General features: G+C 30.4%; 1 protein-coding gene and 1 long non-coding RNA gene across 4 annotated transcripts in view; both read right to left on the bottom strand.

The window, feature by feature from the left end:
• LOC111623313 overlaps window positions 1–16,637 on the bottom strand; it is a 41,215-nt gene that overhangs the window by 8,551 nt on the left and 16,027 nt on the right. For 2 of the 3 annotated variants that reach the window (XM_023365843.1, XM_023365845.1), the window contains 3 exons: window positions 15,438–15,485; window positions 15,264–15,290; window positions 15,162–15,188 (listed from right to left, as the gene is read on the bottom strand). In XM_023365843.1, the coding sequence (XP_023221611.1) occupies window positions 15,162–15,188; window positions 15,264–15,290; window positions 15,438–15,485 (102 nt within the window). The remainder of the gene's footprint in view (window positions 1–15,161; window positions 15,189–15,263; window positions 15,291–15,437; window positions 15,486–16,637) is intronic. The other variant, XM_023365844.1, reaches the window with a different exon arrangement.
• LOC111623315 lies at window positions 4,976–6,764 on the bottom strand. Its single transcript, XR_002756422.1, has 3 exons — window positions 6,737–6,764; window positions 5,511–5,569; window positions 4,976–5,106 (listed from the first exon to the last, which is right to left on the bottom strand). It is a non-coding gene; the product is annotated as an uncharacterized LOC111623315 (long non-coding RNA).

Genomic DNA, 16,637 nt, shown 5'->3' with positions numbered 1-16,637 from the left:
ATCATTATCACGATATTAAGTGCTATGTTTTATGAGTTGTGGCAAGAATTATTACATCCAACTCGGACCAAATGCTATTCTTTGTTTTAAAATATAAGTAAAAAGGATTTTAAAATATAGTTTTAAGGAGATAATAATAAATATTCGATTAGATAAATACAAAATTTTCGATATGGACGCCAATTTTAAGGGACTCGATTGGCCTCAATAATATTTTAAGTGAAACTACCCTCTTAATCAATAAATAAAATAAATTATGCTACCTTTATTTTTCTTGAAATTTTTCGGCATAATTCTTGCATTGATCTTCAGATTCTGGAGGCTAATTATTTAATGTAGTTAATCATTAAAATAAGAACATCAATCACTCACTCAATGAAATCAATACATTCATTGACGAAAAAGTTAAGCAACTAGATAAAATTGGCCGATTAATGCAAAATTTGGCATACAGCTTTGCCTCAGATAGGTATGCAACCGTTTCTGTTGTGATCCGATCGCACGCCAAGTAATGTTACAAGAGTACCTTGAAATTGCTATCCCAATATTCTATAAAAAGACTCGCTGTGTTTAGAATTTTCAATGTATCTATAGTTTGAAGATCTTCGTAGTCAGATATGCCTGTACAACGCAAAGAAACTTGCACAGTTGAAGGAGTTTGAGTCTTTCTGACTTGACTCTGACGGGGTGTTGAAGGTAATGGTTACATGAGGGCACACATACTTGGTGGACAGGTTCTGGGCGACCTAGAACAGAGACGGAAGGCTCGCTGTAGAACCCTGTCTCTTCCTGCAACATAGATGTTGCAGGAGGAGACAGGGTTCTACAGCGTGTTAGTGGCTCTCGTGTTATTGTGAAAAATCACTAGTGAATACTTCAGTCCACCTTCAATGTTGATCGGCACACTTCCCCACAGTTAGCGTCTGGTCTGGCGATCCATCTCATATGATAGTCGGTCATCCCTAATTGGTACATATAACACAGATGCCACAACGGTACATTCAAGAAATCCTGTGGTCTCAAATGTTACCTTTCATTGCAGGGCTGCAAACAGCCATTTTTCGGAAAGCTAATGTTCAACTACACACAACTAGTTTTCCAGGAATGTCTCGCCACGATGCTACATTACCTTGGCCTGCCTAATCTCCAGATTTGTTCCCCATCTGGTATTTGTTGGACTGGAGTGAGACGCTTTGGCCATATACGAGGGATCTGGAGAGATATCTGTGGACAAATCGCGCATACAGACTTACAGGCACATATGCCTACAAGCCCGATCATCACTCTGAGTATTCAGTCCTACAAAGTACTAAAGATTCATTTAAATTGCACCATTACTACAGAAGAAATTGTACCTTTGCTATGATATTGTAATCACTTATAATCAGCGTTTAGCCTAATAAAGTATCATTGGATTTCATTGCTTCCTTCTTGATGCGTAACTTTTTTGTAAATGAGTGTAAATAATGAATGATTAAACAAAACTTACAGTTAACTTTCTGAATTTTATCTGAAAAAATTTAAATAAAAAATATAAATTGAATAAAAGAATGTTTAAATATTGCTTAGTCTGTACGTTTAATATTTACGTATTAATAAACTAGTTTTACATTAGAAAAATTACTATTATAAAAAGTTATAGTTATTATTAAAAACTTTGCTTTTTGCCCTNGATGAGATAAGGCCACATAACATGGGCGATCTGCCAAGGAGAAAGAGTCTAACGAGAGGATTTTTTTGGAAGTGATCACTATTTAAGTGTTATATACGCAAAGAAAACCCGGAAAACTTCACGCGGCCAATCCGTTGATCAGGTCCAAATCCATGATCAATTATCAGGTTTAGTGGTTTTATCCACTCTGCCACTAGCGGGCCGAAGAGAACAGTCATTAATTATGTATAGTTCTTACGCCATTTTTCACTCCTTCCCTGTTGTGTACAATTATATACTTTCGACATATCTTATCCCTTTTATTAACGTTTACAATAGTTTACGGACCTCCCTGAAATTGAAAAAAATGCCAAAGTTCTACTAATATTTTGTAATAAATTGGCTTATAAGACAGATTCTTTTGCCATTTAATGCCACTAAAGAAATCCAAGGAAGTACGTAATCCCTTGACACTCTCTCCTTATCATGTTCAGTGACGTACTTTTAGCAACCCCTTCTCTCACTTAAACTGTACACGTAATTAATGGACGATCCCAAATAAACTTATCAATATTATTTTATTTTCGATATTAGAATATTTCATTTATAATCGTTGAAATTTTATTACAACATTCTTTAATTTCAAAGTATTTATCATTTATTGTATCCTGTAATTAAATTCTACCCTTTTAAACGTTTCAAATTAATATTAAATTGTATATTTTATTTTTATAACTTTCTATCTGTATTATTTATAACCCATTTTTTTCCGGAGGACATGGTTCTGTGTAATAATTATTTTGTCGAAAGTTCTAATAAATTATAAATCATTACGAATACATTTTGATAATATTAAAAAATGTTTTAAATGTTTATTAGTTCAACTTTATTAATGCCTTACGTTTATAGGTCTAATAATGAATCATAGAAAAAAAAATTAAGTCAAAACAAATATATATTTCAAGTTTGTTAACAAGGTAAACATCTCAGAATAGTTTTGAAAATAAGGATGTTTATTCAAAATTTTAGCCAAAATTATCAAAAACAGTAACAAACAAGTAATACAAAAATATCTTTTTATGTTAATTATAATTAATTTCATTATGTAAATCTGTTATAAATCTTAATAATAAGCTGATAAATGACACATACACGTTTAATTCATAATAGAAATTTTGTGACATTTTATACGATTTAATTGATAATTTTTATGTTTTTGTTAAAATATTTATTTTTATAATATCGAATAATATGTTATTTTAAAAAATCTTGTAGTGAAATGTTTTCTTTATTTAAATCTAAAGTATAAAGTTTTGCTTTAAAGACGACACTTTTCTACGTAATTCACTTTTATCCAATAGTAGCATTTATTAATATATCGTCTCTACTTATAAAAGTATAAAAGGGGTTAAAATATTGGTAATAATAATACAAAGGCTTCGATCAGTTAATTAAACATGATCTGGTTTCTGTTAGTTTCCTTTGTTTTAACACTGAGTTTCAATCCTTCGTATGGAAAAGCAGTAAAGGTAAATTTTAAGTAGTAATATTATTAAATTTCTTCTTTGTGTTTTAAATCAATTACTTTATTTATCTTTAGAATTAAATTTTATATATTTTTAATTAAATGATTAAGTAATTTAAGTCATATATAATTATTTTATTTAATTAATATTGTTTTTCAAACTCTCCACCGTGTGGGCACTAAGAGGCCTTTTAGCAAGTCTGTCAGGCCCACAATGGCGTGTTATAGCTCAGGCGAATTTGAATTAGAGGCCTTAATTACAGTGTTGACTTCAGACATTTTTCTTTTTCGGGGAAATGCCTTTTTATAAAAAATTGGTATGGAACCCTTTGGATGATCCAGGCAATTGTACTTTTTTGCCCATAAGATAATGTGCCACTAGGAGGCCAGGTAATCAGAAACGGGCTCGACGTATCCGGACGGACCACCCCCAAAAATATTCATTCCGGGTCCCCAAGAGCAGTAGGCTATCACCTTAACCGATCGGCCATCCGGATAAGATATAGGTTATTTAATGCATAAACATTTTAAAAAAATGTACAGTACACAAAATAATCTTTTGTAATTTATTTAGAATTTTTTAAAATATATTTATTTAAAATAATTTTGTAATATTGTAATTACAGAGGCAAGTTCTGATAGCGAAAACAGAAAGTTGCGATCCTGCGGCACCGTGTGGATGGGAAGTATACGATCGTAGATATGGAATAGGTCAGGTCTTACTATATTGGCAAGAATCATTGTGAGTATTCAGGAATATTTTGTAAATATTCATTTTCTATTTTATATTTTTAATTAAAATATTTGATAATTTTTGTTAATTAATGCTAAATTAAAATTATATTCGAAATGTATTTTTTGAATGAAATTTTATACAATTCTATAATTTCAGAAAGAAAAATATTTAATACATTTATTGATTATCCAATTAAAGACCTTAAGAATTCATAGTTTTTATTTTATTTTGTTAAGCTTATTGCTTAAGGCTGATTGTAACCTCTTTGGTATTATTTATTTTAGTTGTTGGTGCGAAGAAGGAACAACATGCAAGAAATTTACTTGGAATAGTCAAAATTTTACTTTTGAGTTCAGATGCAGAGATGAAAATTTCACTTCTTCGTGGGATTAAGACTCTTCTAAAAACATAATATTTATAAAATAGAAAATTATTTTCATATATTTAATCAATGTAAACAATTCGAAACTTTTATTCAGTTTAAGACATAGAAAATGGGTGGTGCTTATAGTATTTTTTAATGATTTATTAAATTTTATCTTCAACGATAATAAATATTATATTTATAAATACAAGTTGGTTGATTGGTGAATTAACGCGAGACACCACGTTGTATGTCATATTTAAACCCTTTATGAGAGTCCAATACTCAATGAATAAGCATTGGATGTAGGATAAGGAACCATACCTCGATTCGTTATAAATAGTTCGTCATCATAATGAATAATATATCTGTTATGATTTAAACTATTTCAAAGAAATAAGTTGAAATAGCGTATTTATAATATGATTAAAAATAAATAAATAATTTTTTTAAACTATGCGAAAATGTTTGTTCTTATTTCTATAATATTGTTAGAACTATTATTTTCTACAAATGTAGCCTATATATATATAGAGTAGTACAAAAGCCAGTTACTTAGCGGCTTCAAACACAAATAAATCACTAATGAAGCTATTCGAACCGATTTTAATCACTTAAAATAACATTAAAAAACCCCGATTTAATAGATAATTAAAAGTTATTATTATTTTATTTATTTTCATTATCCAGTTTGAAGACTTTTAATGCTATATTTTATTTATTAATGCTTAAATTTTACAACAAAATTTATCAATTAAAATTCAAAATTATTTCAATAGTCCAAATTATCTTGAATAAGTGTAAATCCTTTCCGGATGATGAATTCTTTCCTAAATAAAATATTATATAATAAATATTTTCTTAATAATTAAAAATAAATATGATAATTAATTATGGAAAAATTAAATTTAGGCATAAATTATTTTTAAAATATTTAAAGTTGTAAAACATGGCACTTATTGCCATTTAATATCATTATCACGATATTAAGTGCTATGTTTTATGAGTTGTGGCAAGAATTATTACATCCAACTCGGACCAAATGCTATTCTTTGTTTTAAAATATAAGTAAAAAGGATTTTAAAATATAGTTTTAAGGAGATAATAATAAATATTCGATTAGATAAATACAAAATTTTCGATATGGACGCCAATTTTAAGGGACTCGATTGGCCTCAATAATATTTTAAGTGAAACTACCCTCTTAATCAATAAATAAAATAAATTATGCTACCTTTATTTTTCTTGAAATTTTTCGGCATAATTCTTGCATTGATCTTCAGATTCTGGAGGCTAATTATTTAATGTAGTTAATCATTAAAATAAGAACATCAATCACTCACTCAATGAAATCAATACATTCATTGACGAAAAAGTTAAGCAACTAGATAAAATTGGCCGATTAATGCAAAATTTGGCATACAGCTTTGCCTCAGATAGGTATGCAACCGTTTCTGTTGTGATCCGATCGCACGCCAAGTAATGTTACAAGAGTACCTTGAAATTGCTATCCCAATATTCTATAAAAAGACTCGCTGTGTTTAGAATTTTCAATGTATCTATAGTTTGAAGATCTTCGTAGTCAGATATGCCTGTACAACGCAAAGAAACTTGCACAGTTGAAGGAGTTTGAGTCTTTCTGACTTGACTCTGACGGGGTGTTGAAGGTAATGGTTACATGAGGGCACACATACTTGGTGGACAGGTTCTGGGCGACCTAGAACAGAGACGGAAGGCTCGCTGTAGAACCCTGTCTCTTCCTGCAACATAGATGTTGCAGGAGGAGACAGGGTTCTACAGCGTGTTAGTGGCTCTCGTGTTATTGTGAAAAATCACTAGTGAATACTTCAGTCCACCTTCAATGTTGATCGGCACACTTCCCCACAGTTAGCGTCTGGTCTGGCGATCCATCTCATATGATAGTCGGTCATCCCTAATTGGTACATATAACACAGATGCCACAACGGTACATTCAAGAAATCCTGTGGTCTCAAATGTTACCTTTCATTGCAGGGCTGCAAACAGCCATTTTTCGGAAAGCTAATGTTCAACTACACACAACTAGTTTTCCAGGAATGTCTCGCCACGATGCTACATTACCTTGGCCTGCCTAATCTCCAGATTTGTTCCCCATCTGGTATTTGTTGGACTGGAGTGAGACGCTTTGGCCATATACGAGGGATCTGGAGAGATATCTGTGGACAAATCGCGCATACAGACTTACAGGCACATATGCCTACAAGCCCGATCATCACTCTGAGTATTCAGTCCTACAAAGTACTAAAGATTCATTTAAATTGCACCATTACTACAGAAGAAATTGTACCTTTGCTATGATATTGTAATCACTTATAATCAGCGTTTAGCCTAATAAAGTATCATTGGATTTCATTGCTTCCTTCTTGATGCGTAACTTTTTTGTAAATGAGTGTAAATAATGAATGATTAAACAAAACTTACAGTTAACTTTCTGAATTTTATCTGAAAAAATTTAAATAAAAAATATAAATTGAATAAAAGAATGTTTAAATATTGCTTAGTCTGTACGTTTAATATTTACGTATTAATAAACTAGTTTTACATTAGAAAAATTACTATTATAAAAAGTTATAGTTATTATTAAAAACTTTGCTTTTTGCCCTTATATTAATACTATTTAACATATTCATTTTTACATAAACAAATATTTGGGTTTCTTGTGTATGACAAGCCTTAATATATTGTTTACTACTGTTTTAGTTTACGTAAAAATAAATAAAGAGGTTGCGGCCGATGTTTTTATCGCAAAAACGTGTACGTCGGACGTTCAGCGCCGCCATCTTATAAGCCTAGAAGTTTGACAATGGCGTTTGGAACATCAGTGGAATCATACTCGATGTTCCAAACGCCATTGTCAAACTTCTAGGTTTACAAGATGGCGGCGCTGAACGTCCGACGTACACGTTTTNTTTATTTTTGATTCTTATTACCCTCGGGCGTTTTTAATCATACCTTTCATGCCAAGCTGCTGTTGTAAAGAGGGGGCTTGATGTATTTTAAATTTATAAATGAAATCTTATCAGATAATAAATATCAATGTTTGTTTGGATTGATGAGATAAGGCCACATAACATGGGCGATCTGCCAAGGAGAAAGAGTCTAACGAGAGGATTTTTTTGGAAGTGATCACTATTTAAGTGTTATATACGCAAAGAAAACCCGGAAAACTTCACGCGGCCAATCCGTTGATCAGGTCCAAATCCATGATCAATTATCAGGTTTAGTGGTTTTATCCACTCTGCCACTAGCGGGCCGAAGAGAACAGTCATTAATTATGTATAGTTCTTACGCCATTTTTCACTCCTTCCCTGTTGTGTACAATTATATACTTTCGACATATCTTATCCCTTTTATTAACGTTTACAATAGTTTACGGACCTCCCTGAAATTGAAAAAAATGCCAAAGTTCTACTAATATTTTGTAATAAATTGGCTTATAAGACAGATTCTTTTGCCATTTAATGCCACTAAAGAAATCCAAGGAAGTACGTAATCCCTTGACACTCTCTCCTTATCATGTTCAGTGACGTACTTTTAGCAACCCCTTCTCTCACTTAAACTGTACACGTAATTAATGGACGATCCCAAATAAACTTATCAATATTATTTTATTTTCGATATTAGAATATTTCATTTATAATCGTTGAAATTTTATTACAACATTCTTTAATTTCAAAGTATTTATCATTTATTGTATCCTGTAATTAAATTCTACCCTTTTAAACGTTTCAAATTAATATTAAATTGTATATTTTATTTTTATAACTTTCTATCTGTATTATTTATAACCCATTTTTTTCCGGAGGACATGGTTCTGTGTAATAATTATTTTGTCGAAAGTTCTAATAAATTATAAATCATTACGAATACATTTTGATAATATTAAAAAATGTTTTAAATGTTTATTAGTTCAACTTTATTAATGCCTTACGTTTATAGGTCTAATAATGAATCATAGAAAAAAAAATTAAGTCAAAACAAATATATATTTCAAGTTTGTTAACAAGGTAAACATCTCAGAATAGTTTTGAAAATAAGGATGTTTATTCAAAATTTTAGCCAAAATTATCAAAAACAGTAACAAACAAGTAATACAAAAATATCTTTTTATGTTAATTATAATTAATTTCATTATGTAAATCTGTTATAAATCTTAATAATAAGCTGATAAATGACACATACACGTTTAATTCATAATAGAAATTTTGTGACATTTTATACGATTTAATTGATAATTTTTATGTTTTTGTTAAAATATTTATTTTTATAATATCGAATAATATGTTATTTTAAAAAATCTTGTAGTGAAATGTTTTCTTTATTTAAATCTAAAGTATAAAGTTTTGCTTTAAAGACGACACTTTTCTACGTAATTCACTTTTATCCAATAGTAGCATTTATTAATATATCGTCTCTACTTATAAAAGTATAAAAGGGGTTAAAATATTGGTAATAATAATACAAAGGCTTCGATCAGTTAATTAAACATGATCTGGTTTCTGTTAGTTTCCTTTGTTTTAACACTGAGTTTCAATCCTTCGTATGGAAAAGCAGTAAAGGTAAATTTTAAGTAGTAATATTATTAAATTTCTTCTTTGTGTTTTAAATCAATTACTTTATTTATCTTTAGAATTAAATTTTATATATTTTTAATTAAATGATTAAGTAATTTAAGTCATATATAATTATTTTATTTAATTAATATTCACTAACTGAAAAATATTGCTATAAGAAATTTATTTTTTGAATGTAAACAATTCGAAATAATGTCTTATACAACAATGTCCAACAATCGCCTTTAATTAAGAACAATGCTTTATTATTGAAGGAAGAATCTGACACGAAGAAGAATTTCTAAGAACTTGTGCATTTGGATACTCTCATATTTCACATTTCTATATATTTTATAAAAGGTTTGTAAAAATTTGTGTAACTTGTGTTTGTAAATATGTATTTAGGTAATTAAAAGAATCTGTGGCCTGTGAGGGTGAAGATCCTTCGGGAGTCAAAATACATTCCAATGAAACAGTTCTGATCAGTGAGGCACAATCGACAGGAGAGAAATCTTCCAGTCGGGTGATTTACAGCATTAACATTTCCAAGTTCTTGGTAAAACTTTAATAATGATAGGAAAAAACTTTGAAGAATAATTAGAACTGTTTGACATCACCGAAGAAGACGAGTATACTTAGAGTGAGATCTACAAAGTGTTTCTCTATACAGGTAAGTCAATCTTACTCACTCTCAGTGGCGCGTTATAGCTTCATGGGGTTCTGCAAATTTGAATTAGGTGTCCCATGTAGAATGTCGATTTCAGACATTTTTCTTCGAGGAATATTTTGGGAAGAATTCACTTTGGTTTTCTTAAGTTCAGCACTACTCCAGTGCTCCCTTCATCTGAGCCAAAGTTGGAATCAATCTTTTAAAGAAGAAAGACGTATTTTTTAAGGGAATTCGAACGTTAATTCGAGGATAAAATAAAGATTTAGGAGATCCAGGTTCACTCCTCAAGCACCACGTAAAGGATATCAAATCTAAATAAAGAACAGAGAGTTCAATTTTGATTTCTAACGTCTTTCTTTGTCGCTTATTAAAATTTATGTTTGTACAAATTTAATGTAGTTTACGAAAAGAACCTGTGTGAACTGTGACTATTGGCTATCAAAATATAGATCGTAAAGAGATAATTCTGATTCGTAATTAACCACGTCGTAACTGTAACGTGAATCATTTTTCTTTCGTATTGGAGTGGGTTGGTTAATTGATTGACTTACGGACAATAATGGTGTTCTATTTGTGTTTATTAAGGATTATCTAATTAACAATAATGACGGACGTTTAGGTTGAGGAATTGGAAATGATACTATCCGTGAAGAAATCATAAAGATTAGAGTAGAAACACGATCTCTTACAACAGGAGGGAAATTTATAATTAAGTCGTTTTTTCCATTTTATAGATTATTAATTAATTTATACAGTACAGATGTTATATATATGTAGACTATATATTAATTACGAAAATAAACTATTCTAATATAGTGAGATTACTATTATATACAGTTGAAGTCCCGATTATTCGAGGGATCGTCGGTCGAAATTACCTCGGGTAAAACAAAGATTCCGCTGTACTAACATAGATTTATTATAAAATATTGATAATGTTTTTATATAAAAATTTTTAAAAGTGTGTTTAGAATTTACATTAAAAATTCTTTGATTCCGTCTTTTGAAATTTTTTTAGTTTGAAGAAATGTCTTATAAGATATTATATGTATTAACAATTCTAACATTCTTAAATATTGAAGAGTCATAAATTATTAAAAGAAAATAGTTCTTTTAATGCTAATGCTGTTAAAGATGTGTTATATATTGTGTAAACTCAGCTATTGAATTGCATTTCATCTGTAAACGATGCAAATCTATCAAAGACACATTGAAAATAGTAATTTGTTTTGTAGTAAAGGCAAAGTTTTTATTTGTAAATTAATTGGCCTTCATTAATTACACATGGCTCGACCTTCATGTGTATACTCTTCATATAAAATAACATATAATGAATTATTGAAATATATACTATGTATGAAGCTTGCTAATTTCAGTCTGTGGCGTTGAAATAGAACTAATTTCAATTAGCTTAAATATAATAAAATCAATTGAAAATGTGCTAGTTGTAAAACTAAGAAAGCAACTGCAGTGCACTTCGTTTAATTTACCAACCAAATAGCATGATAATCCATGTTTTAGTTGGTGATAACTCGGGTGGTATAGAAGATACAGAAGTTGTTATATTCACTTCAACTGCGCTTTTGTCTTGTGATATGGAAACTGTTAGGCAACTCACATTATAATTAGAATTAATGAGGAACGAACTGATAAAAATCAAAAGACACAATGTCCTATTTAGTAAATTTGATAAGATGGAAGAAAGATGAAATATTTTGGAAGGTTATAGAAGGCAGTTGCGTAACGACATTACGGTATTCAGCAAGGCAATAAAGAACATGAAGATGAAATAATAACAATCAAACAACAATATCGAAACTTGGGACAGAAAAATTATAGTTTCTATTTAAAAATTCATGATACACCATAAATTCAGCATTAAAATCTAAATCCATATAACATTTTTTCACATATTGATCCTCATTTTGAAAAGTTCCGATTAATAAATGCAATTCGTGTAGTTCTAAGTGAAAATTTCCTAACCCATGTTAATCAAATTAGATTTTGCTATGACAAAGCAAAAGATTACTAATACTATTACAACAAAGAAACTAATGTCTACAGATGTATGTGAAATTGTAGATGAGAATTCTCGAATTTACCTTATTGATCATTTAAATCCATATTGCAGAAGTATATTTTATAAAACGAGATTTAAAAAAAAAGAGAGAAGAATATTTTATAATGGAAATATTTATGTAAGAAAAAGTTTATCACTATCTGCACGCTGTAGTTTGTCAATAGAAATTTAGATAATTTAGTGCTTAATTTATGTAAGGTATCATTTAGAAACGAGATTAATACTGAAAGGATATTGATACATCGATAACTAATTTCTCAGAGGATGTATAAAACGTATGGACTGAATTCAAAATGCAAGAAAAGTTTGGATATTACGGATAATTATAACTGTTATTTAATCTTGTTTGTATAATCGAGAGGTGAGCAAATGCTGAATTTCCTTCTTCTATATATACGGAAAAATACAATATGAAAAAATTTAAAAGGCCTCTAACTAAACATGTTGTATAGTCAGTACAGTATATCAAAACAAATTCATCAACTACAGTATAATTTAACTTGTGAATTACCTTAAAGCTTGCAGCTTGGACCTTTACAATTTAATATACATTATATATAAATGATTTACCGAAGTTAATGTCTGGAGTATGGATTATGTTATATGCAGATGACATAGCGATAACATTCTAATAAAAGCATTAAAATTATGGTGGAAAAATTAAATAATAATTTGAATATCTTTGCTGTTTATTTAGAATTAGTAATATTAATGTATAGTTTATAATTTATGAATGAATGTATCTGTCTGCATCTATAACATCTACCTATGCCAGAAGAAAATCCACCTGAAATGAATAATCTGATCTATCAAGGCATGTCTGATCTATCTCCTGCAGTTGCTAACAAGTCTGTGTTCTGTCTTAAAAACTCGGAAGCCAAGAACACGTGAAAGTAGTGAGTGTGAAGAAGAAAAAATGCGGACCCAGCAATGCTTAACCTGATAACATCTTATGGCCACATGACAACCAATTCTGATAAGGAAAAGATAGCTCTGGACCTAGTCACAGCAATCAGGAAATACCAAACCTGTGAGGCCTTATGACAAAGCAAGACATTTCAAAAGAATGACCTATAAGAGAGGAAAAAATTCCTGTCTATTGTGATTTCGGCCCCAAACTTCAATGGCTTACAGAACAAACAAGAAAAATCATCTGCAGGTCTGCGCTCTCCAAGTCTGCAAAAACCAATTGCTTTTGATGATACAAAAACAAAATCTATGAAAAAGAAAAAGGAATTCGACGATGCAAGGTGCATTTTTTGCAGTAAAAAACCCTCTACGAGATACAGTGAAATGTGGAGATAGTGCTCGAGGTGTATGCAATGGCCCATGAATTCTGTGTTAGAAATGGTCAGACTAATGAAAGAGTATCTATGTGAGCTTTGTAAATAAGTAATTAGTAAATAGGATTATACGCATATAAAAAAACAACAACTTATCATTCGGGATTAAATGGTCTCTGTGAGATCATTTTACTCAGACTAGGGAATAAAATGGTCTTTTTCTAGAAACTAAGAAGACTTTTGGATACTGCTCTTGTTATCAAAATGTCTAAATTATTGAAATTATGAGAGAGGACCTTCATTACCAGATTAGACATCGAAATAAGTTTTTAATTTATAAAGGATAGCAGTTCTTCCTAAGGGGATCATACTCCCTCCATCTTCCATAATACAGAAAATAACTCCCAAACAAAGGCAAATTATAATTAAATAATTAAAATATTAAAAGTTACAATGCAATAAGAGGATAGGATGATTCTGCACATTTAACTGGAATAAATTATTCCATACTAAAATGAAATAATTAAATATTAGCTTCTCTTATATCTGATACATAGGTCTGATACATAGGATACATCTGAAGTACGATACTAAATATATTTGTTCTTTTTTATACCGGTCAACGAAATGAGAGGAAAAAGTTTTAATTTTCAGAGGCATTAAACTCTCAAAAAGGAAGATTTTTACTCAAGAATTTAAAACATGCACTTACATAACATCACCCTACATCGATACGCACAAATTCGAACAACTATAGAATCGTCGCATCCATTCAATTATACACCATGCGTAAACATCATAACTAACACAATGAAATAACCCGAACACTGCTTCCCAAAATCCATCCCCTGGGTCCTCGTCCCGGGAAGTGGTAACGCCATTTGATAATTTATCTATCGGCGGCTGAAGGGGCTCTGGTACACATTTAATCTGCTTTTCATACTCATATTTTCCGTTATGATTACATTGAAAATTTCAAGCATATATTGTGAGTTTTTTACTTGTGTAACCTGAACGCGAAAATTTGTGTAATGGAGATGAATTTCCCAGGGGAAGGAGAAGAGATAGACCGAGAGGACGATAATTTAACAGCGTGTTTGAGCACATGATGGCTCTTGTAATTAATCGGAACTTGACAGAGGATAAAGGTGGAAGAAAGCGATCTACAGCAGCACCTCACAAGAATGGAACTAATAAGCTGAAGAAGATAAGTCTATATGATATTAGTCCCAAGAATGGGACTAATATCATAGAAACATATTAAAAACTAAAAATGGAGATATGTGTGGGAGGGAATTACATACATACTTCACTAATTCATATTGTAGAATAGGAATAATTGAATAAATTTTTGGTGTGTTAATTTATATATAATATGTGTTTAGATAAAATAAACACAAGAAGAATCAATTATTTTAAGTTATCAATCTATCTAATATGTTTCCAATGTTTCTTACTTTGAGTTATGATTACGTATATTATTATTTTCATTGTGTTTTATTTATAAAATGCGATATAAAAGTTTAATTTATATAAAAAGCAAATTAACATTCGAAAATATCCTAAAATTCATTTTAAAAAATTAATATAATCGATAACTGTTAACAATAAAAACACGAATTTTAATAATAGAAATACTTCTATTTTTAAATTATATCTACTTATAGAATGAAAATCTATGAAATACTTTATACAGTGTCTGTGTTCTGTCTTAAAAACTCGGAAGCCAAGAACACGTGAAAGTAGTGAGTGTGAAGAAGAAAAAATGCGGACCCAGCAATGCTTAACCTGATAACATCTTATGGCCACATGACAACCAATTCTGATAAGGAAAAGATAGCTCTGGACCTAGTCACAGCAATCAGGAAATACCAAACCTGTGAGGCCTTATGACAAAGCAAGACATTTCAAAAGAATGNGCGTTGAATTTTCATCGATGTTAAGCCTAACAAAAATTTTTTAAAATAATAATCGTCGCTATTGTATCGTTAAAAATTATAAAATTAAGCTTCGTTTAAATACTGGCTCCCTTTCATGGTCGAATGAGTGTTGCCAGCTAAAACACGTAAAAATAATATTAAAGTAGCCAAGACATAGCCAAATGTTGTAGCGCCACATCACTAGCAGACATTTGAATTTGCCGATTAGAGCGGTCGGTTAACCAAGGTGACGGTTAATCGGGGGTCGGATAATCGATGCTCTACTGTAATATCTAATTCTTAAAAGTGTGTAATTAATTAATTAATTAATTAAAACTTACATTGTTTCTGATCGTACAAATTGAAATCTGTAATATTTTAATAAGCAAAATTCATATTTAATTTCTTTTTTAATTTTATGTTTCTAAATTATAAAAACTTACCATTCCATTATTAACGCTTACACTTGACTGATCAGAACAAATTAATAAATATCAATTTATGAGTTAAACTTATTCAAATTTTTAAAATATTTTTGATTTTAAAGATAATGGTAGGAATTAAATTAATGTATTTCCTATTATTTTATTTTATTAATATATTAAATTTATACTTACTCCACTACTTACACCACTACTGAAATAGGTACTACTCGACTGTCTTTTCTGGAGATCCATCTCATATGATAGTCGGTCATCCCTAATTGGTACATATAACACAGATGCCACAACGGTACATTCAAGAAATCCTGTGGTCTCAAATGTTACCTTTCATTGCAGGGCTGCAAACAGCCATTTTTCGGAAAGCTAATGTTCAACTACACACAACTAGTTTTCCAGGAATGTCTCGCCACGATGCTACATTACCTTGGCCTGCCTAATCTCCAGATTTGTTCCCCATCTGGTATTTGTTGGACTGGAGTGAGACGCTTTGGCCATATACGAGGGATCTGGAGAGATATCTGTGGACAAATCGCGCATACAGACTTACAGGCACATATGCCTACAAGCCCGATCATCACTCTGAGTATTCAGTCCTACAAAGTACTAAAGATTCATTTAAATTGCACCATTACTACAGAAGAAATTGTACCTTTGCTATGATATTGTAATCACTTATAATCAGCGTTTAGCCTAATAAAGTATCATTGGATTTCATTGCTTCCTTCTTGATGCGTAACTTTTTTGTAAATGAGTGTAAATAATGAATGATTAAACAAAACTTACAGTTAACTTTCTGAATTTTATCTGAAAAAATTTAAATAAAAAATATAAATTGAATAAAAGAATGTTTAAATATTGCTTAGTCTGTACGTTTAATATTTACGTATTAATAAACTAGTTTTACATTAGAAAAATTACTATTATAAAAAGTTATAGTTATTATTAAAAACTTTGCTTTTTGCCCTTATATTAATACTATTTAACATATTCATTTTTACATAAACAAATATTTGGGTTTCTTGTGTATGACAAGCCTTAATATATTGTTTACTACTGTTTTAGTTTACGTAAAAATAAATAAAGAGGTTGCGGCCGATGTTTTTATCGCAAAAACGTGTACGTCGGACGTTCAGCGCCGCCATCTTATAAGCCTAGAAGTTTGACAATGGCGTTTGGAACATCAGTGGAATCATACTCGATGTTCCAAACGCCATTGTCAAACTTCTAGGTTTACAAGATGGCGGCGCTGAACGTCCGACGTACACGTTTTCGCGTTGAAAACTTCGGCCGCAACTTCGCCAAAGTCAAAAATAGGCCTAATTATTTAGTGCTATTAAACATCTTATAAATACTTTAAAACAGTTTAATTTGTTT

The sequence above is a fragment of the Centruroides sculpturatus genome, unplaced genomic scaffold (genome assembly GCF_000671375.1).
Source record: "Centruroides sculpturatus isolate CEXI.00-Female unplaced genomic scaffold, Cexi_2.0 scaffold123, whole genome shotgun sequence".
NCBI classification, from domain to species: Eukaryota; Metazoa; Arthropoda; class Arachnida; order Scorpiones; family Buthidae; genus Centruroides; species Centruroides sculpturatus.
This window is presented reverse-complemented; position numbering and strand designations above follow the sequence as displayed.